A 24,186-nucleotide genomic window follows, 5' to 3' on the forward strand; every position below is an offset into this window, starting at 1 on the left:
TTAGTCCATTCAAAAGGGACTCTATTTAATATGTATGTTGCTGCCATAATAACTTCACCCCAAAAATAATATTCTACACTGACCTCTTGTATCATACAGTTGACCATATCAATCAGGTTTCAATTCTTTCTCTCGGCCATACCATTTTATTGAGGAGCATATGGTAAGAATGTTTTCTTAATAATTGCATTCTCACTACAAAATTGATTAAACTCGTATGATATATATTCTCCTCCTCCATCACTTCTAAAAATTTTAATTTTTTTATTTAATTGGTTTTTAACTTCTGCTTTATATTTCTTGAATTTGTCTAATGCTTCATTTTTATGGGTTATTAAATAAGTGTAAGAATATCTAGAATAATAATTTATGAGTAATAAAATATAGTAATACACACACCCACCAAGACTTTTTGGGTTTTAGTTTTCCCCAAATATCAATATGGATAAATTCAAGTTTTGAGCCCTTTTACCCTTAGGAAATTCAACTTTCACATTTCAATTTTTATTTTTCTAAATAAGGGATTGTATTTTCTTTTATTAATTTATTCAGTTTTTCATAACCAATGTAACCAACGCTTCTATGTCAAACATTGAAACACTTATCATAAGCAAATGGCCTGTTCATTTAATTATCAAGATCAAACTTGTACATATTGCCAACCATAGTGGCTTTTAGAACACAAGCAACATTTTCCTTAATAATCATTTTCCCATCTTTTACATAGACATCACCTCCATCCTATCAATTCTAGCAAGAGAATAATTTCTTCCTCATATCTGGGGCATACAATACATCAATAAGAGTCAAAGTGCCACTGGTTGGAAGTGGAAGGCTAATGGTGCCCTCTCCAAGAATGTTGATACTAGACAAGTTGCCCATGTGAAGTTTTTCAGCACCATCACTCTTTTCTTTGAAGTCTACCTTTTTGTTCTTGATGTTAAAAATGTGTCACGTAGCTCTCGAGTCCACCCACTACTCATCAGGGGAACTCACCATCAAGGATTCTTCAACCACGAAGGTAAAATCCTCATTGTCACTTACTCTTCCAGCAACCTTTTCTTGGGCTCCCTCCAATATTTGGCAATATAGCCATATTTATTACAATTATAACATTTTTTAAATTTCAAATAAGTTTGTCCTTGATGAGGTTTCTTAAATTTCTTTTTAGATTTTTCCTTCTCATTCTTGTTCGCCATTGCTAGATAGGCTTGGTTTCTATCCCTTGCATTCTTCTCCCTAAAATCATTTTCTTTCATCCTTAAGTATCTTCTTAGATCATCTAAAGTATGGACAGTCCCATTATGGCGCAAATTTTTGTTTAAATACTTCCATGAGTTCGGGAGATTTTCTATAATCTTCATAATTTGTTGATGTTCACTTACGGGTTCACCAAAACTAGCAAGTTGGTTATCCATGATGCACATATCCTCAAAATATTCAAGTACCGATTGATTTTCCTTCATCTTATACAAATTGTATCTTTCATACAATTCACACTTAGCCACATAATTATCATCAGTGTGTCTTTTATCAACAACAGCCCACAAATCTTTAGGATTATCATAGCATTCAAACACTTTTATGTAATCTATCACTAAGGCAATTTAGAATGGCACCTCTACATGTGAAATCATCATTTCTCCATGTAAACCTTTGCCTATCTCTAAGAGGTGTATCATCATCAGGTGCAGCAGGTTTTTCATCATTAATCACATATAGCAATTCCATAGTATGAAACAAGAAAAACAGTTTACTTTTCCAAATTGAAAAGTCGAAGCCATCTAATTTTTTTATCTTCACCAAATCGGAGAGAATGGTTTTCGTATTTCCCATTAAAATAACCAAAGCTCTAATACCAAATGTTACGATCGATTTAGAGTAGCTTCTGATATGGATTAATGGAAAATCAAATCAAAATCTATCTTTTAACCTCACTTGAAAATATTATCAAACACTTCACATGCATATAATCTAATCACATAAGAAGCATAAACAATAATCTATAACTAAGAGCTCCTCAAATCAACAAATCAACAAATCAAATCCCCAAATTGGTGCCATCTATTTCATGTTTTATCCTTGCTATTAATCATACCAAATGAGAAAATATGAAGTATGGAACGAACTCACCAATTGCTTCAACTAGGGGATGTAGAGAATAAGCAAATCTACAACTCAAAATATCAAAAGCACCCCAATATGTTGTTGGAAATTCTGGAACATCAAAAGATTAGTAGCAGTATATAGAGAAAGAGTTAAAGATAATGAGGCATGATATAAACTCAACAATAGCTTGTCTTAGAGTGACCTTGTAAGGCTTTTGGGTGCTCCCTTGAGACCAAAACACCTCTAAAATTTGAAGAGAGAGAGAGAGAGAGAGAGCGAGAGGAATTATGAGTAGTGAGAGAGCAAGACTAAAACACCATAACTCTCTCTTTAAGCTTCAAAATTCCAACGGGTGGATTTTTTGAGAACATGTTTTCTTTTTCCTTTAAACACTTGGCAAGAGGGATACATGAAAAAGTCTAAGGGTATTTTGGTCATTAGAAAAAAGTGATTTAAGAAAATTTAAAAAATGGACAAAACTCACGCCTACAAGAAGAGGCTTTGGAGATTCCATCCATGCTATGTGCAAGTAAAATAGGAGCCATATGGAAATTCACTTGCCTTTGTGGAGATCTTATGCCAAGTGAGAGTTGTAGCATACATGCATGCATGCAGTCAACAGTTACAACTAACATGCAAGCCACCACACTCCATGCAAAGACATCTTATCACAGGGAGTGCTATGCATACGACCCTCAGGTATACAAGGGAAAGGTTTCTTGAAATCAGTGCTATAATATAAGTGTTACTATTTGAAACGAAAACCAAATGTCAGCTTATACAGGTAATTTGTTAAATGTGGACAGGTGAACTGTTCAGTGCACCTTATGCATATGCAGGGGCATGACACTACATGACTCATGAATCATATGTAATACCACAATGAATGTTAAGATCTATTTGGTCTCAACAAATAATGTTGAAGTGGCCAGAGGCTATCTTGAGGATATAATCAGGACAACATAACTCCCTATATATTGAAGGACCTACAGAATCATTTTACTTTCCATTTGCACTTATTCTTTGCATTACTAAAAAGTACAAACTATAATATCCCTTCTCCTTGAATTAGTTAAATAAGAGAAAATGAAGAGATTAGAGGGGTATAATATATAATCCAGATTAGGATTCATACAACATAGTGTATAAATTTAGTTTGAGTTCAGTTAGGACATCCTTAATCACAGTCTCTTTGGTAAATAAACATCATTTCCAATCTGAAACAAAAGTTCAAGAGTTCTTCCACATTGACATAAGAGTTGGCAATTGTTTTGCTTTAGGGTCTCTACTCATGCTAATTCAAAAAATGAAGACAGAGATAACGTACCTAAAGACCCAGATACGGAAACCAGCTGCTATAAGTTCCTGATAGATTGGAAGCATAGATTTAGGAGAATCTTGCCAGTTGTTCCCAACAACATCACTGCATGAAAAATTTTCGTTATTTTCCTTCAATGACATCGTAAAAGTAGGATCTTAGCGAATTTCACAAGCAGAGATTTTTCTGTCTTTTTGGGTGAGACAATTTAACAGATGGTTATTGGAAATTCAAGAGTGAGAGCCAAACCTGCAAGTTGCCCAAGGGTATGGAATTCCAGTAACATTGGCATGAAGGGCCTTTTGTACCTCAGGAAGATTGAAGTACACCTTGGAGTGTCTTTCGGTGCATGGATCATATGCCCTTGACATCCAAGGCTGTCTAGATCATAATTACAGAACATGTTAATGGCCTTTCTCTAATGCAAAAGCAGTTGCAAACAGATTATCACGAAGTAATACTTATGAGAGTGATGCATAGAGGAATTAATTTATGTTTTACCATAAAAATAGCACAAGAAACATATTTAACTAAGTTACGTTCCAAATATAAACATCATAAACCCAGAGACTTATAACAGCTCACTACAAACAAGATGCAACATGTTCAAGAACTCATGGTTGGGAACAGTCAAACCTTTGAGAACTATATGGAACTAGGACGGAAGTTTGGAACAACTCTCAGAATATTCTATAGTATTATCAAAGTATTCTAAACTACTGTCACATATTAAGTTCCACTACCTTCATCATAACCTCACTTGAATTTCACAGGATTTTATTTTGAAGGATAATAGCAATGTATGCCTCACAAAGGCAAGATAGTACCTGTATCCTAGCCCAGGATCACTATACTACCATTAAATCACAGTTTGCTATGACGAGTCAAAACAGGTTTTTCACTAAACATCTCCAAAGTGATAACTTATTGTGCCCAAATCATTATTATGCAGTGGCATTTGCTGTAACTATAAGAGCTTGAGATATGAGCAAGTAAACATGCAATCTGTATCTCCTTCGGATGCTTGGTTCAAAAATAAAAGTCCTAGAGTACCTGTTTAATAGTGTGGCATAAAGGTAAGGGTACCATTGAACTATCATGGTATACTAACATACAATGCTCTGAAACAATAGAGTACCAGATATTGAAAGGAAAGTTCAAATTTTTATGGTTAAATAAGTGAGGAATCCATATCAATGTTATCAGATTCAATTTGCTATGGCCAAACTGACTGTAAGTTTTTTGCTTCTGGCCCTAAACTGAAGCGAAGCAAATCAGTCCCTGCTCATTTGAATCTATAGGTAAAAATTCCAAAAATAACCACAATACATTCAAAATTTCATGAGTGTCCTCAAATATTAAAAGCTTCATAAAAGTACTTAGCATGTATTCAAAACTTTGGGAAAAGTGCTTAATATATTAAATAATTTTCAAATTACCTACTTATTAGATATTCTATAGAATTTTTTTATTTTTAAAATACACCTACGACTTCCCCTGGATCTGCCAAAGAGTTGAAGCGCTCCTTTTTTCCAACCTAAACGAAGAACCCTTTGAAGAGAATCTAATAACATCGATCCTTCAAAGTCTTTTGGGTAATTTAGCCAGATTATGTGGACCTTATCCGCCTATGAATCAGCTATAAATGTTGCACTAAAGCAAACAGTCCATATAATCACAAGCTGATTATCTAAAAGTACAGCATTAGCAAAAAAAAAAATGACATTTCTGGTGGAGAAACATTTCCCTTTCTGAAATGAACAAGGAAAACAATAGTCCAGACCATCTATCAGGTACAAGTCACTGGTCAATCATACTACAGACATCAATTAACAAATCAGAAATTGTTGAAAAACAATTAGAAGTATGAAAGATCATGACCTATCAGTCCATTGTTATTGAACGCTTACCTGGAGGTCCAGGTAGTAATGGTTATAGGTAGGTTGGAGTTTACTTTATTGACCAGTATTGCCTTTACAAGAAGTGCTTCACTTCTCTATGGCTGGTTTCTAATTTCTTGGATGGTAATACCAGGATACTGGTTTTAAAACCTTGCAGGTAGAAGTTCTATTTTCAGAAGATGACATATTGGAGTACATGACCATGGGCATGTAACCATGTTGCTTACATACACCCCTTTGGAAGCCAGATAAGCAATTTAACTATGATTCCAAGGAAGAACACCCCCACAGGTCCAAATAAGGTCAGGGGATCATTTCTGCTTTCTCATATGACAACACACTCCGCCATGGTATTAGCTCCTTTTTCTTTTGCTTTTTTGCTACCTACTCAGACAGGCTTTGGACTTGCTAGGTGGGGGAGTCAAACAAAACCAGGTGATCTTATTTTTTGGACTAGGTCAACTACATCTTCAAAGCTTGGATTAGCGTTACCGAAAAATGATTCCAACATCAATTTCAAACCTGGGGCAGTTCAATCCCCTGGTAGCTTGTGAAAGTATTTGATTAAACCAATGGTTTAAAAACCGGATCGGTGACCCGGATCGGGCTTTTCAAAAACCGATCCGGATCGGCGAATCGATGATCCGGATCGGAATCGGGTGAATCGGTCAAAATAAAGCTTCAAAAAAATCCGAAAAAATTATTAAAATTCATTATAAATATTGGTTTTTAGGAATTCAATAAAAAATGAGGGTACTCCATTAAGAATTTTCATGTTTTTGAATGAATATGCGAATATTGATATGTTCTTTCCCTGCATGAACCGCCATTCAGCATTTAATTTACAGTATTTCGTGCTCATCCCTACACTGTTGCTGTTGGGACTCGATATGTGAATTATATGGCTGGGATAGGGTGGCCTCAAAATCATCATCTCTCTCGTTTTCTCTTTGAATAATATGAATTAAAAAAAAAAAAAAACAAATTTTCAAAAAAATCGATCATGGATTAAAAAAAAAATCACAAATTTTCAAAAAATTCTATCATGGATTACAAAAAAAAAATTCGATCATGGATTAAACAAAAAAAATCACAAATTTTCAAAAAATTCAATCATGGCTTACATAAAATTCGATCATGGATTACATAAAATTCGATCATGGATTGCATAAAATTCGATCATGGATTACAAAAAAAAACAAACAAAAAAAACAAAAAATTCAATCGTGGATTACAAAAAAAGAAAAAAATAGTTCGATCATGGATTACAAAAAATTCAATCATGGATTACAAAAAACTCTATCATGGGTTACAAAAAAAGCAAAAAACAAAAAATTCAATCATCGATTAAAAAAAAACAAACAAACATTTCGATCATGGATTACAAAAAAAAAACAAACATTTCGATCATATATTACAAAACATTTGATCATGGATTACAAAAAATTCTATCATGGGTTACAAAAAAAAAAAAAAAAACAAAAAAATCGATCATGGATTACAAGAAAAGAAAACAAACATTTCGATCATGGATTACAAAAAATTCTATTATGGGTTACAAAAAACCAAAAAATTCGATCATGGATTACAAAAAAATCTATCATGGATTACCAAAAAAAAAAAAAAAAAAAAAAAAAAAAAAAAAAAAAAAAAAAAAAAAAAAAAAAAAAAAAAAAAACCGTACGGAATCGCCGATTCACTGTTCGGACTCGCCGATTCCGTACAGTGAATCGGCGATTCACTGTACAGAATCGTCCGGTTCTCTCTAGAACCGGACGATTTCCGATTTTTGGGCGATCCGGTTCTTTTTTCACTATTTCCGAGTCGAACCGAGGGAGTCCGGTTCGACTCGGCGTTTTTTAAAACGCTGGATTAAACAATAGACAGAGATATATTGCATTTTAGGCTTGATAGGTTTACTTCAAACACCATAGGAACAAATCAAATGGATCTCGCTGCTACTTTCTTAGAAAAGCTCAATCTAATTATGTAAGGACCCTAATGAAGTGCAAGATCATGTAGTTGCAAGAAATAGAAGTGAAAGTTGTGGCTATGTAGGTTTCCTGGGTTATAAATTCAAAATTTTCTTTTTCTAGTGTTATTAATGACGGAGTAATTCTAATTACAATTGCCAAGTACACAGGAGAAGCAGAAAATAAAACCTACCACAATCTAGGATTTTACTCTTATCGTCTCAAAAATAAAACTTTATTCATCAACTGAATTTTGAATTACAATATGAATCAAGAACAAAATAGTAAATTGAGAATTAAACTGGGCAGACATACTTCAATTTTGCCAAGGATTACCTCCATATGACTTATCACACCCCACACCCAATTACTGGACCGATAGCGCCCTAATCCTTAGGTCCTGCTTGAGCCCTCCAATATGGGAAGCACCTTGGCAATAACCTTTGACTCTAAAATGTGGCTAAGAGCATGAACTCAAAACTTAGGGTTTTCTCTTCAATCCATTAACCTTGGGGCATGTCGCAATGTGGCGGGCATGTCACAATGTGGCACCACCCATGAACACCAACTCGGTTGGGCATGCCCCTCTCACAAAGCACCTAGGTCGAGCGCCACCAAAAGTCTCCTATGGGTGGCTTCCCATCCTACGAGGGAGAAAGGTAGATAGAGAGAAGAGGAGAGATAGACATAGTGGCAAGGAGGCAAGAGATGAGAGGAGAAAGAGAGGTCAGAAAACTGAACTGAACTGAGGGCAACAAAGTAGGAAACCCCTTTATAGAGGGCCTCATGGCCTAGGATATGCCAACTTCTATTAGGACTTAACTTTGACCTTTGGAATCCCAGGTAACCTGTGAAGTGAAGAGAATTAAATATGAGTCATCCATTTAATAGATCAACCATTATGATTAGGGAGAAACTCTAGAACCTTTATCCCTTGGATCCTTGACCCATATCCACTTCTAGTCCAACTAGGGTTAGATCTTCTACAAAAAAAACAAGTTCCCTTTGTTGGTGGTATAAAACCAATGGGCTAGAAATGCAATCTTTTAAAAAAAATTCATTGCAAGGGTTTAAATGCATGAATATCTCAATACAAAACCACAATACATATATTCCAACCTACAAACATGGTTTATACACATTTGAATAATATAAATTTAACCCTAAATCCTGTATTCAAAAATACAATTAAACTCAATACAATATCCAAATACTCACAATGTACATCTCTACAACATAAACATGATCCTCATAATATATCAGTCTTATATACATCATTATCATAATAATCCAATGAGATTGCAATTCACATAAGTAATAAAGCATAGCATTAAAGCTCATACCGCAAGATTAAAGAACAATCTCAATATTCACAGAACATACTCAAGTTAACCAATCATGAATCACTTAATAACTGTAAATACATCAAATTAACATACAAACATACATGGGGGAAGCCATGGTTCGAACCACTTGTGCCCAGGCCACGACAAGGCCTTTTGAGGACTTAATTTTGTCCCATTGTCTAAGGCACGGGTGACAATAATAACTCAAGGAGATCAATCCAATGGGAAGTAAATAATCACTTTTATTTCACTTAGTGGGGATGAAATCATGAGAGAGACATGTATCAAAATAGCCCTTAAAAGTTTGAGAGAGATACTACACAAAATAAGGATGTTATGGTGAAACTATAGTTGTTGGAAACGCCTAGGAACCCGAATCGTTTCAAGAACCAGAATCGCGCCTGGCCAGAAGTTTCTCATTGCAGGAATCGTTGTTCGTACAATAAGAATCATTGGGAACGAGATTCCTAATTTTCAGGAATCAAGTATCGATCAGAATAGGTCCAAGTTTCATCCACATATGGAATCGAGATTCTAGCTCCTTAGAATGAAGATTCCCATCGCCCTGGGTTCGACACTCCAAGTGTCAAGTTTCATGAATATGCGGAATTGAGTTTCCGTCATCTATGGAATCGAGTTTCCGACATATGCGAAATCGAGTTTCCATCATTTATGGAATCGTGATTCTAACATATTTGGAATCGAGTTTCCATCATCTATGGAATCGTGTTTCCAACATTTTTGGAATCAAGTTTCTGAAGTATATGGATCAGAGATCCATGCTGGTTTGAGATCGAGAATTATAATAGCAGAATCGAGTTTCCGACATCACTTGATTCGAGTTTCTGATATATGTACATAGATATGTTGCTGTGTAGAATTGTCAGTCCATGTGTGTTGCTTTATATGTTATTAAATGATTTCAATATGTTATAGGCATTTAAATTAGAGGTGTATAAATAAAACTAACATTATTAATAACCACTTTACATTCAGTATTTCAATATTAAGCAATGTTGCGAGACTACACATACTGTCAGATCACTTAAGCAGTCTTTTCAGATAACATATGAGCAAGATTAAGATACCAAGGCAGTTTACATCACCGCAAATATAAGAAACATTATTCTATGGGCATTTAAATAATTTCACATAACATATGAGCAAGATTAAGAAACCAAGGCAGTTTACATCACCGCAAATATATGGAACATTATTCTATTGGCATTTAAATCAGGAAAAAAAAGGTAAAAATAACATTACTAATAACCATTTTGCAATCGGTGTACAGTAAGCAATGTTGCAAGGCGAGACGTGGTGCAAGTTCACTTAAGCAATTCACATAACCATGAGCAAGGTAAAGAAATTATAGTACATTAACGCAGATATAAGAAACATAATTAAGATAACTAAAAAAGCAACACAATCTCATTAAATTCCTTCTAAAATACATGCCTTATAAATAATAATAACCCCTTCTAGTACACATGCTGCCTGATGCTATCGTTTGGGACCTTAAAGCATGATATCCACTAGAAAATAAAACATTACTTTTGTGGTTATTATTTACAAGAAACCAATGTTTTATACAATGTCGGTGATTCAAAACCCTGACGAAATGAGTTCCATTACTTGTAGAATCATGTATCATTTAACATGAACTCAAGATTTAAACCTCATTAGAAGTCATATTCAATCTATTTGGGAGCGTCTACCCACAATTCGGGGGTTCAAGTTTCTCTAGATTTGTTGGATTGAGATTCCGAAATTAAGGAATTGAGATCCCAAAACTAAGAATTGAGTTTCCTTGGTTCTGAAAATATTTTTCAAAGTAGTGTTGAATCAAGATTCCGAAATTAAGGAATTGAGTTTCTTTGGTTCAAAAAATAGGTTTCCACATATGTGAGGAATGGAGATTCCGAAATTAAGGAATTGATTTTCCTACGTTGCAAAAAACGGTATCCACTTAGGTACAGAATCAAGATTCCGAAATAAAGGAATCGAGTTTTGTTGGTTCAAAAAAAAGGTTTCCATGGAGTTTCCTTAACGGAAATGTGGAAACGGGTTTCGGAACCGGAATCGCGGGGTCCAAGGAGAGATTCTGGTAACTATGGGTGAAACTACACCATGTGGTCCATAAAGGACCACACGAATTTTTCAACATTCAAAAAAGAACTCAAGGGACTATTTCATATGCTAAAATATGATGAAATAAACCTCTCATCAGTTGTATATTCTCAGTAAAAATTCCAGAAAACTAAGATTCAGAAAATCAAGGTGAAACTACTCAAGATCATGGTGTAAGCAAGTTAGTCTACACATACCATGTGAATGGACTACACTATTGCTTTTGAGACTCTTCAAACATCAAGTTTTCATGGCCAAAAATGAAGAAAGCTACTGTAAATTAAGAATTACAGAAAGCTTCGATAATGGAAATGAGGTAGGAATTAAAATATAATAAGAAAAATCAACACCTTAGTGAACCAATAGTATGGACTTGATCACACAAATGAGGGACTACTCCATGGAAGGATTTCAAATGAAAGCTCAAGGAAGAAGATAGTCTCATGCGTGGCCACCTTTTTGTTAAGGGGGCTCTCTTTCTCTCTTTGAAGTGAATACACAAGTTAGGGTTATAATTGATCCCATAAATTACTTTTATACTTAGATCATAAAGGTGGATTTGATCTTGATCCTTGATGCCTTGGATCAATGGCACATAAGAGGTTTTTATCCAAGCCACTCATCCATATCTTATCACCAAGATCATTGGATGAGCTTTTGACACCCTTCACTCCTTAAAATCTAGGTTTATAGTCATTTTATCTTAAAGCCCTTAGCTCCATGTATTATTTCTCATTAAGTTCATGTTTACACTTATGCCCATGATTTTTTGAATAATTTGTTAGTGTCAATAAAAGACAAGGACACGGACATAAAGATAATATGGGACACCCACACATGTAAATAAAATATTTTATGACACCACCAATAGGATTTCAACAACACTAAAGTTTCACATGGGTCAAGCCCATAAGGTGGTGCCACATAAGTTATATCCACATGCCACAAAATCATGTAAATAATATTAAATCAATTAATTTTCAAAATCCCACAACTTCACACATGTCAAATAATCCACGTGTGAACAAAACACCATGTGACAAAATAACTCACTTACGTCACAACATTATAAAACATAATGTTTAAAATAAACATAATATAACTAAATAACAAAAGACAACAATTCCCCCCACACCTGGGCAAGACGTCAACATGATGTCAGCACCCAAGGGGGTGTGGGGGTTCCACGTGGCACCCCTATGGCCACTTGGGACCCATGTGGCATCCCCATGGCTCGTCCTTGATTGTCATTTTGACCAAACAATTTTTGTATTTTAAAATTTTCAAAAAATTCTTCAAAAATCCCAAAAATTCTCCAAGTGATTTTTCAACAATTTAAAATTAATTTGAGCCAAAGGTAAATGAGATCTCTAGACTTATAACACTTGTCGGAATCTTCCATTGGGCTACAAGTGATGTTCTGCTGGTGACTCAAGCCGACCCAACCGACCTATGCTCTAAAGTCTATAGCAGGGACGCATAATTGGTCACATCAAAGTCGTTGAGCCAGACCTTCCCATCACCGAGGGTTCAATGGCTTACTAGTGCACCCCTGTGGGACATGTTCCTACTCAATTACAAGGGTCCTCTCAAAGCACATGTGCACTAGCTCTTCTAAGTCGGATAATACTATAGAAGAGTGGCTTCCCCATACAACTGTGGGTACACATGCCATGGAATGGTCTCGTGTCAGGATATGGGTTCATGTCCCATGAGCCGGCCATTCCATACAGGACGAATACTCTTTTAAATACTCTGGTTCTATTATTCTCGATTGGATTCTCCCAGACCTAGCTTATCGTATCAACTATGAGGCATTCTAATCAATATAGTCTTGACCAGGAGCTGACCTTCACACCTCCCCGAGAGATCACTCTCTCAAAACGCAAGCTCTCTATACCTCAAAACTCGGGGAGTATAAATCTAGGCCTCAATGCGCCGAGCACCCAAATTCAGTCTCTCTCTCTAGCTCCCATTGAGAGAAAGACTCTTGGCTTTAAGGCCCTGAAAGGCCACATAGCCAACACCCTTTAGAACTCCAAAATTATTTTGAAAACATTATCCTCCTTTTCAATATGTGTGTGTGTAATAATTTAAAGAATTATCCTTAAATTATTTCACATCTCATAGCAATTCCTAGCCCTCTTAAGAAAGAAAGAGACGTCAAAGGGAATGTCAATCTATATAGCATCGGATTCCATAATGCTTATAACTCTCTCTTAATTAATTCTATTAGTATTAAGAGAGGGAGAGGAAGGAGGAACATCCCTAAGAGAATGAGGGACGTGTGAGGAAAAAGGCCCCACATACCACACTTTTGAGTTGTCCACATGTAGGGGTTGGGCCCTTAGCCTCCATACAAGGGTCCCAAACAAAACTAGGCACCTAGGAAATTTTTTTTAAATAAATAAAATGAATTTTAAATTTCAAAAATATTTAAAAAATCATAACAGCATAAATAAATTTGGAAAATATATTTATAGGGTTCTAAAAAAATTTTAATTACTTTAAAATAAATCTAGAAGTAGATTGGATCCAATGGGGTCCGAAAAAGTGATTTTGCAAGGCACTCTACCTACGTTAAAAATCATCCACAAATATCTTTACAAACCAACCCAACGGGACCCACGACGCAGAGTTAATTGCTGCGGCTCATGATTGGCCTATCAAAGTAGGCCAATAAATATCAAAACCACGAGTCTAATGTGTTGATTATAGGTTCCCCTAAAAGCAAGTCATATCCATAAGGATAAACACATGCGCATATCACTATAGTGCAGGGAGCTCTTTCTTACACCCATGTGCATGTCCCTCCCAGGGTTGCTTCCCAAAATGCTGCCACCATGTATACATTCCATGTGGTGGTTGTTGAGGATTTGGCCCTTGCCGTCATATATCTCCAACTACACATGCAAGAAGACCACCAGCCTCCAACTCTACCTCTTCTATAACCTGGATCATTGATTTAGGGCTACTGATCATATGACTGCAAAGAAAGTTGGTTTCTTGTCCTTTTCTACTGCTTCTTGTGAAGATAAAGTTACTAATGGATACACAACCAGTGCCTCTGAGAGTAGAACATATAAACTTTCATCGTCAAAATCTTACCCTCTGTAATAGATGTGCCTTCTTTTCCTTCCAAACTTCTTTCTATTAGCAGCTTGATGAAACAACTAAATTAAAGAGTTACATTCTCTCCCTCAATATGCCTATTTCAGGACCTGAAAACGAGGTGGTGGTTGTGAAGACGACCGCTATACCTATTCAACACGGGATGCAATTCTGCTGCTCTCAACTCTGAGTCTAGAAGTCATGAGCAAGTACTTATCATGGCTTCTTCACTTATCTGTATGACAACATTCCTCGAGCAAACCATTGGCATCACCATGTCGTCTTCTCTTAAGAATTTAATCCTTATAACGATCATAATCAACAAAGTGTAGGAAATCTCATGTGATTATTGCTTGTCCTATTTCAAAATTTACTCTAGATGCCACTCAAATGTAAACTAAACATCTTCTATTCCCAAACCTAAACACATGTCATCGGTCAATAACAGTTATTTCAAATTCTAAAATAGAGCCAACCTTTCTCACATTAGGTCATAGCACATGAAAAGGACTAATCCACCCCGGCTTAGGGTTTCGGGTTTAGGGGTTAGGGTTTAGGGAAAAGGGTATGAAATGCTTTACATACATTATCAAAATGCCCAAATCAGGTATTTGTGATTTCACTTGACACAAACCTTTGCAACAAGATAAATAGAGGCACGATTGACATATTTATGCATCACTTTTAGTTTATCGAGAAGAAATATTTCACACTAACTACTCCAATCTTTGGTCCATCGCTTTCCCGCACCTTCTCTAATTCTTGTCGACCATTTTTCCAAGCACATAAATTGCATACAACTAAAGCTTTCAAGTTCACCCCTATTGTGTGGTCATGGATGAGGCTCTAGTCACGATACGAACTTTGTTGAAGGTTCGAAAACTCTCCCACCTAGCCGCCTAGGTGGATAGGGGGTATTGTCACACCGAAGGGGTGCTGTGCGGGCTGCCGAGGCATGAGGTGCCTAGGCACCCACATCTGCCCAGGCATCTAGGTTGCAGCTTGAGCCCTTGGCTAGAAAAGATGTCCTCCGCTAAGGGCATTTAGGTACTCTTCCACATCAGCCACCTGTAAGTGCGAAAAAAGGTATTGCAACCCCTCAAAACCCGCTTGCCTCTCTTTAGAGAGAGAAAATGTCATCATCGGAGCCTTATCCCACCTATTTGGAGTCAGCCACATCAATCTTGTTCCGCCATTCTACTCTATCAAGGATATCTATCCTCATTACTTCTATCTATATCCTTTTAGGCCTTCCCTTGCCCTGTTAGAGCCTTCCACTATAACCAAATCGTCCTTTCTAAACGGTGATCTATTAGGTCTACGTTGCACAGGGTCAACCCACCTAAGTCTACTTTCCCTCATCTTATCACCTATTAGAACCACCCCTAAGTTCCCAAGTATGTAGTCATTTTGAATGCTATCCTTTCTTATCTTGTCACCCATTCACCTCAACATCCTCATTTCAACTACACTCATCCTTTGGATATGTTGTTTCTTCACCGCCCAACATTCTGTCCCGTAAATAATGTTTGATCTTACACCATCCTATAATACTTCCCTTTAAGTTTCATTGATATATGTGTCAATCACATAAAGTTCTGAATGCACAACTCCACTTCTTTCCACCTAGCTCTAATTCTATGAGCAACATCTTCCTGAATCTCTCCATTCTCCTGGATTATTGATCCAGGATATCAAAAACTATTTAAACTATTTAAAAAAAAATTCAAGATTTTTTCCAATATTGAATTTTTTTCGAATTTTTCCAAGATTTAGATTTTTTTTCCCCCATTAAAATTTGTCCAAGGATTTTTACAGTTTGCCTCTTTTGAAATGTTAGTGGATTTAAATCTTTTGTTTAGGTTCGTTAATTTATATGAATGTTAGGTTTAGTTTCTTCTTTTCTTTTTTGTAATTTATTTGTGCTTATTTGTTTTTCATTCTTGGAACCAATTCCAAGTTTAAATTTGAATTTGAGCTTCATATTTAAGAGTGGGTTTGGGTTTGTGATCAATGGAATTTTGTTTAGATTGGGTAACCCAATCTTAATGAAATTTCTTGGAACTTAATCAAAATGGATTTTTTATAGTTTGTTGGTTAGTCATTTGGCCTTATTCTACTTGTCTCTTAATTGAAAATGGGCAGATAATGCGATTTTCTTTTATATTTTGTTTTTGTTCTATTGTTCTTGTACATATTTTTCTTTTCTTTCTTTTTTTTTTGTTATTGCCATTGATGAACTAATAATGTAGAATGTTGATTTTGGACAATAGGCAGCTTTTGATCTTTTGTACCTTTACTTTTAGACTCCTAGTAATTCAAATTCAAATTTGTAATTGACTTATCATATACGTATGAAAGTAATTGACTTATCATACACGTATGATGTATTACAAAGTTAGATAACGTCTTTTATTTGTATTTTTGAAAAAAAAAAGGTTTCTAGGAACAATTTGGGGTACGGCTTTCAAACAAACCCCCCCGAAACAACATCTCTAGGCCCTAGAACCCAACTTCAATGGACGGGCCACCTAAGGAAGTAGGCACCTACCCAGCCGCTTAGGTGGCCCAGCTGCTTAGATGGCCCAGCCGCCTAGGCGGCTTGGATCCCTGGTCACCTAGGAAGCCGAATCCCCCCATTTTGGACCCCAAGCCACCTAGACAGTCAAATCCACATTTTTGAAGGTTGTATCAACTACAAGAATGCTTCTAGAATTTATGTTGTAAAGGGGTTCATGACCAACAAATTGTTAAGAGTGCACTTGAACAAAGGGTACACTTCTTCAACATATGTTGGGAAGGTGTCCATGACCAACAAATTGTCTCTAAGTGTGCATTGTAACTTTATCTAACATAATGGGCACAGTAATCAAACTTGCAACTACATCAACTCCACCAGCAACAAGACATGATTATTCATTATTCTTATTAGCAAATTGCTCGGTTTAGCATGATGAAGATGCTGGTCACGAAGTTTAAACTTTTTTCCAAATTACTTCAACTCTTTTCAAATTCGAACACTCCTAATTTCTGTCCACCAACTTTCCAAGTGCATAAAATGTATACCTCTTGTGTGGTCATGGTTGAGGCTCCAGCACAATAGTTACTTCCAGTCAACTACTAGAACTTTAAGTGCTAAAGTAAATCTGCCATTCAACTCATATCAACAACTTCAACCCTCATATGCATGTTTGTGATTAAACTGTAGGACAAACTCTGTAGCATCAACCAAAGGCCTACATGACCAAAAGGCTAGAGTGTAATCCGTGAAAGGGTCCATGACCTACAAATTGAGTGTGAACTTTACCTGATAGAGTTGGCGCAGTTATTAAACTTGCAAGTCCTGAATTACCATATCAACTCCACAAGCAGCAATGCCAAGTGGTCTAATTAACACTATGCTTGGTGAAGTATACTGAAGATGATGGCCATGAAACTAAACTATTTCAAATCATCAACTCCTCTCAAATTTCAACAATCACTTTATCTAATCTCTGGTGCACCATATTTCCACGTGCATAAAATGCATATATATGAATTTTTCAAGTTCATGCATGCTGTGTGATTGTGGTCGACACTACTCACTTATAACAACTTCCAGTCAACTACTTGAATTTTAGGTGCTAAAGTAAATCAGCCATTTCAACAATACATTGCTACAATTGCTTCAAAACTGGATGAGTACCTAATGTTCCGGCCCATATCGCCATATGGTACTAATTACGCCCACTGACTATACTTATTATTTACTACTACGAAGTATCAAATTGAGCTAATTCATGCTCCACACACATATATGCTGAGAATCTTTGTCCAGTACATTTGTGAAGATTTTTGGACAATAAGTAATAAGAGATACAGGGTAAAGGCAAGTCTGTCAAAGAGAAAAATGAGATTGTAAAGTTTTATTGTTGGGAGTATATCAACTATTAAGATTCACTTTTCACCCCCCATTTGCTACAGAAAATCATCTACATATTAAGTTTATATTGGATCGATCCAAGAAAGTTATATATTTGATCAATCCAAGAGAGTTAGACAACAGTTACCAGTTCCATTATCAGAGACCGTAACAATTGTGCAAATGCATAATCCATGAATATGATGCTCGAAACATATAGCACTTATTGGAATGTGTTGGCAGAAAAAATGACAGACAGCATGTGGATAATACTCCTGGGCCTCAAAGAACTACAAAAATCCCTTTAGAAAGAAAGTGATGAGCAAAAGGAAATAGCTCTCAATTCAGTGTTAAGCAACTGCATATAACTGATATTGCATATTGATAAGTTTCATTTCAAGTTATTAATGGAAGTGTCAGCAAAACCAGAGAACAAATTCTGTCCCCAAATAACACCCCTCCACTATGCTAAGAACTTTGAAAAGAAAAAAAATAAGAACAAGAAAATGAAAGAAAAGATAGAATAACAAGCAAGAAGGACAAGCAAAAATTCCAAGCAAGAAACTAAAATCTGGAAATTAGGAGATAGCGAAGGCATACATACATAGTGGCCTCTTGGTTTGTTCTTGAGTGTGGCACTAGCATTGCAAGGTGGAGAATATATGCTGTAGGGATCAATGTTTCCTTGTTCCAGATTAGCAAGATCAAGAGCCTTGATGCATTCCACAGAGGGGTGCATAGCGGACCCAAAATCACAAGCTAATCTCAGAACACGGTACGTTCCATCTGAAATCAAACCATGTGTCCACCAGTACTCAAAAGTTCCCACGTAATCATGGTAATCATCAGTAACCGCATTGCCCACCTGAAATATCAGAGTTGAGCAATTCAAACAAACTAATGGGCTATCCAATCAGTTCAGGTAAGTGGGCAGGAATCCAGTTTCTTACCATGAACCCCTTAAAATTTATTATAGGATTTGGGAGCCCTTTGTTCCTTTGGTAGATGAGTTGGGCCAACTGTGGAACATAGTGCCCTGTTAAGATTCATGCAAAACATGTTATAAACATTAAAATGCAGGAAATCTCTCTCTCTCTCTCTCTCTCTCTCTCTCTCTCTCTCTCTCTCTCTCTGTGTGGATGCAATCATAAGGACGCACATGCGTGTAGCGAATTTGAGGTACAAACACGCTCAAATCCAAGTGTGAGGAAACCATTAGATCACAGAGACAAAGAGAGAACCTGCATAACTCTCTCCAGCTATGTAGAACTCTCGATACTTGTATTGAGGAAACCTTCCCAACCAGTTGACAAGGAAGGCATATGCATCCGCCGCTGCAGAAACCCAAACATCCAAAGATCAACAAACAAACTTACAAAGAACGCCACGAGCTAGAAACAAAAAATTCGTCAACTTTTGCAGAAAAGTTCAAGAGAAAACTCAAGAGAATCCACATTCACCTGTTTGGTTGTCTCCCGGATGTTTCAAATCAGAAGATGAATTGGAATACGAAAAACCCACGCCAGCGGGCGAATCAAGGAACAGAATGTTGGCCACTACTCCCAAGTCCCAACAGAGAAACAAGCATAAATTTTCACATCAAAACCAAAAAACAAGATTGAGAAAGTAAGTAACAGAGAGATTTACACTTGTTCCAGGCATAGGGGTTGAGGAAGAGGGATTTTCCATCAGGATTGATGTGGAAAGGGCCCAGCTCTTCAGCAGCACCATAAGCCACTGAGGAGCAGCCCGGCCCACCGTTGAGCCACAACACGAGAGGCCGCAAAGAAGGGCGTGTGGGTGACTCAGTGAGCCAGTAGAACAGCGCCCTGCCTGCGTTTTGGTCCACTGTGACATAGCCTGAATACTGAGAGAAATCAACAACGTTTGCAGGCTCACCAGGAAGCTCAATTATCCTGTCTCTCTCTTGATCGTCGCTGCTACTGATACCAGCTTCTGCCTCCCAAATGAGGAGGCAAAAACCCAAAAACATCAACCCACAAAAGGCAAAGGAAATCCTCATCTCTCTCTCTCTCTCTCTCTCTCTCTCTCTCTCTCTCTCTCTCTCTCTCTCTCTCTCTCTCTCTCTCTCCTTGTTGCTACTAGTGCGGAGGGAGAGAGAGGCGCAAGAATTCTACTTGGGCAATCACCTTCAACTGGATCAAAATATTAAAGAGTACACAGAGGAAGAGAGAGAAGAGATGAGGCAGTCCAAGAGCACAACATAAACAGAGAGTTATGAGACATTGACTGCAACTTCAACCGCGCAGTGGAAATATGGTTGAAAATTGGTAATTTTCAGATATTGCGGTTACACAATACCACCCTGTTTAAAAAAAGGAGAAAGTTTTCACGGGGTCGCAGCGCTCTCATATTGAACTATGGTGGACCTCATGAATCCTTTCATACCGGAGAACCCTCTCATTGCCTATCTTAACCTCGAGATGCGAAACCAAGAAGAAAGGAAACAAATTTATAATTAATTATCCGGATATCGAAATGTATAAATATGAAAAGAAAAACAAGATTTCCACTTTGCAAAATTATGTATCTTGCAATACATTACGTGGACTATCAATTTTCAAGTCATATGTTTTTTTTAGAGTGACTACCTAAAAATTTTATTTTTAGATTTTACAATTTTATAATTAGATATGACAATAGATTTTTTGAAAAAAAAATTAATATAAAATTGTATTTATGCTGAAATTTAGAGTTGTTTTTTAATTGAATTGTTTAAAGTTGCAACCTTATGCAAACTACACTCATCTATATGTTAACAAACTATTTAGAAAGTCTAATTTTAAGATTTTTTTAAGTGTTTATAAATTACTTAATATTACGTTTGAAATTTTAAAGTAAAAATAAATTTTTAGACCTTAGCAAGGTTTCTTACGCCAGAATTACAGAGATGTGCTTGTACACTAGGATAAAAAGAGCGCTTTAAACTTCGCTCAAAAAGGTCAAAAGACAAGAAATCAATAAAGAAAATGAAAAGCCATCGTATTTGACAAAAGTGAATTGAATAATGGAATCTCTAACCAATCAAAAAATGGGGCCAGGTGGGGGTTGGATAGATCCAAGCTCAACGAAACCATTCCATTAATTATCTTTTTCCTTTTTTTTATGAAAAGGTTTATATAGAGACGATGATCTAAACAATCAACTTAGAACCCACTTCAAAAAAAAATTTAGAAGAGCTTGTTTTAATGGTCAAATATTTTTAAATTGTTCATCTCGACATCAAAATGCATGGACACAAGAAAAAAATGGATTTCAAGTTTCGAAAATAGTGCATCTTGTAATACATTTTTGGACCGTCAATTTTCAAGATTTTCAAGTTTTCATAAATCGGCAAGATCTATACTATTTTTAAGTTTTAAATTTTATAATTAAAAATAAAAGTATATTTTAAAGCTATTACAAAAAATTTTAGTATTGAAACCATATTCCATATACTATTTGGAGGTGACCGTTATTTTGATTGCTTAAAGCCTCGGCTCTATATTTATATAAAAAAAAATTTGAACCATTGTTTTTAAATGAACCACATCTCTTTGCATTCTTTGCATTCATTTTTAAAATGGACACTTTATACGTCTATACTTTTGGACCGCATATTGTAGAAATGTGGTCCAATTATTCTAAGATTAATAGGCTTGCGAAAACCGGTGTTCTACAAAGTATAAACCAGAGTCAATTGCATGTTCATGAGAAAGCACATTGTACAACAAGTAAAACAGTTGATGAAATTTTTTTATCCGGAGTTTTGGATTCGTGTGAGAATCATGGATGCTTATTGTCAAGAATTATTTAATACTTGATCCAGCCCTCCATAAATTGAGTCGTAATTTTCAATTTGAAATTAATTTTGGGAGGTAAACCGCGAGGTTCAAGAGGTTACATCCTCCAATTTAGGGTCATAAGTATACAACTACCTTGAGTTTTACCTAAAAGAGCAAATGCACAGTATGCTCTTGAGGGAGCAGAAAGTCGTTTTTTATATATATTAATGCTAAAATATATTATACTCCGCAGGAAAGATACTGTCTATTTACTCCCTTAGGTAAAACCCTATTTACAATTAATTTTAGGACCTGGAAATTTTTTGATCCAAAATTTTGGATTCATGAGAGAATCATTGGATGCTTATTTTTAGGGAAACATAGATTTTGAGTTATTCAATAATAAGATCCTACCCTCCAAAAATTGAGTGGTGTTGTTTAATCTTGGGATATTGTTTTTTCATGCACAAAAAGAGTGAAATTTATTTTTAGAGGTTCATTGCCACGTTCAAGAGGTTACATCCCCGAACTTAGGGTCATAAAAATACAACTAGCTTGAGTTTTACTTAAAGGAGCAAAGGCACAATATGCTACCAGAGGAACATAAAATCTTTTTATGCTATATATCAATGCTAAAAGGTACTCCCCGGAGAGTACACAATCCTTGCTCCCTCATAAAGCCATTTAGGATTAATTTTAGGACCCAAAAAGTTCTTGATCTAGAATTTTGGATTCATGTCAGAAATATTCGATGTTTGTTTTAGGAAAACATAGATTTTGAGTTATTCAATACTTGGATCTTGCCCTCCAAAAATTAAATGGTCATGTTGAATCTTGCGATATATTTTTTCATACAGTGAAATTTATTTTTAGAAGTGCCCTGCCATGTTCAAAAAATTACATCCCCAAATATGGGGTCCTATAAATACAATTAGCTTGAGTTATATATATATATATATATATAATCTAAACTTCATAGCCCTTCAAATTACAAAGGTTCCAAATAAAGAGAGTTGTGAATAGTGGATTTAATTTTGTAGTCTATTTTTTAAACAAAAGTTACTTTTGTGGGGCAATTTTGTAAATATTACTACAAGATAAATGATACTTTTGTCATCTTCATAAGGGATAAAGTTGAAATTTTAACTAAAAAAACAAATGCACTCTACAAATAAGGTTCAAGACACTAATTTTCAAAATACCATTATACTTTTGTAAAAATTTCAAATTTTCTCTTGCTTGATGATAAAGTTACTTATTTAAATAATTTTTTAATAAAAAAATAATTATTGTTTTGATAAATACACCCATCACAACCCCTTCTAACTTGAATCTTTATGTTTTGAGGGGTTGTTAACTCTAGACAAATCCATTGCAGAGACTGGATTCAACTATTCCTAACAAGGAATCCGTGAATCTTTTGTGACTGTTGTCTCTTAAATAGAGCAGAACATAATTATTTAATCATGTCCTTGTTAACGGTTTGATAGCTATTTGTACTAAACCAATATGCAAATATTTGTAATCTTTCCTTTTATGATCTTCAATCATTCTTAGAGAAAGTAATTGGAATTTGTCTTGAATTTCCATCACATAAATACTTTGTTCAATGGTTTTGATGGAAAAACTACTTTTGAAATCAAAAGTTCCTTTACTATAAACATCAGTTATAGGTACCTTAGGTATATTCCAATTTTGAATATATTTTTCTATATTATCTATTTTTACTTCTTCTCTATTATTAACACGTAATGTATTACTAGTAGTAGCTGACCTATTAAATAATGTTCTGATGAAATTTGCCATTGTAGTTCGAGTCAACTAGAAACAGTCCCTACACTTTTTTAGCTCTTCCTAGCCTAAGTGATATTTGAGTCACAGCGACTTTGAACTACTACTATAGATTTTCATAGTCTAATAGTTCAGTTTTCTACTAGAGATACAGTTAGACCAGTATAATATAAACTTGGCTCTGATACCATTTATTTCAACTGTTTTCCAAACTTCTCGGTAGCCTTAACAGATCCTAATCTATTAAAGGTCCTTATCCAAAACCTTAAACTCAAGGTTTTGATATGGACTCAGCTTTTCAAAACTTGGCATTTTTTTACAGAATATACTACAAAGTAATGAATACTTTTTGTCCAAATGCTAAGAAAATGAATCTAAAAGGACAAACTATATTTTTCTAGACAAACATGGAAAAGTCAAATTTAGTTATACCCAAATTTATGGCATGGTCCCAGGTAAAATTACCAGAGCGATGGTCTTTACAATCTGAAATCCCAAATTAAAAATCCTAAAAATAGAGACCCTGACCAAATCATAGAATACTCTGATGGAGAAATAGAGATAAGTTTTCCATCATCCAAAAGAACTATATTAAGAATTGGTGAATCAAGTATTAAGGATCCTCCTAGAAGCTCGACCTCTTCCGTCTCTTCCTTACCACATTCTGAATATGAAAGAATAATCGCTCATAGGAGAACTATTATTGAAAGACTTAGTAGGACCCCAAATCAGGTTCAACAACCAGTCTATAGGGTAGACATTCCAGGATCTTCTGAAATAGAAGAACAAGAACCAACACCCTCAGGTCTTGACTTTGAAGTATG

General features: G+C 35.6%; 1 protein-coding gene across 2 annotated transcripts in view; it reads right to left on the reverse strand.

Moving 5' to 3' along the window:
- The window catches only part of LOC18440407 (serine carboxypeptidase-like 27), a 35,666-nt gene extending 15,736 nt beyond the window's left edge, over positions 1-19,930 (reverse strand). Inside the window, exons 1-7 of one of the 2 annotated variants that reach the window (XR_016061191.1) lie at positions 19,434-19,930; positions 19,247-19,342; positions 19,028-19,120; positions 18,737-18,822; positions 18,391-18,651; positions 3,677-3,808; positions 3,437-3,532 (exon numbers count right to left, since the gene is read on the reverse strand). Coding sequence is in view for 1 of the 2 variants with exons in the window: in XM_006850554.4 (XP_006850617.1) it covers positions 3,437-3,532; positions 3,677-3,804; positions 18,391-18,651; positions 18,737-18,822; positions 19,028-19,120; positions 19,247-19,342; positions 19,434-19,809 (1,136 nt within the window). In the remaining variant the exon portion in view is untranslated. The remainder of the gene's footprint in view (positions 1-3,436; positions 3,533-3,676; positions 3,809-18,390; positions 18,652-18,736; positions 18,823-19,027; positions 19,121-19,246; positions 19,343-19,433) is intronic. The other variant, XM_006850554.4, reaches the window with a different exon arrangement.
- Positions 19,931-24,186: the final 4,256 nt, after the last annotated feature.

This window comes from Amborella trichopoda, chromosome 8 (genome assembly GCF_054954075.1).
Source record: "Amborella trichopoda isolate Santa Cruz 75 chromosome 8, AtrichopodaSantaCruz75HAP2 v2.0, whole genome shotgun sequence".
Classification (NCBI taxonomy): Eukaryota; Viridiplantae; Streptophyta; class Magnoliopsida; order Amborellales; family Amborellaceae; genus Amborella; species Amborella trichopoda.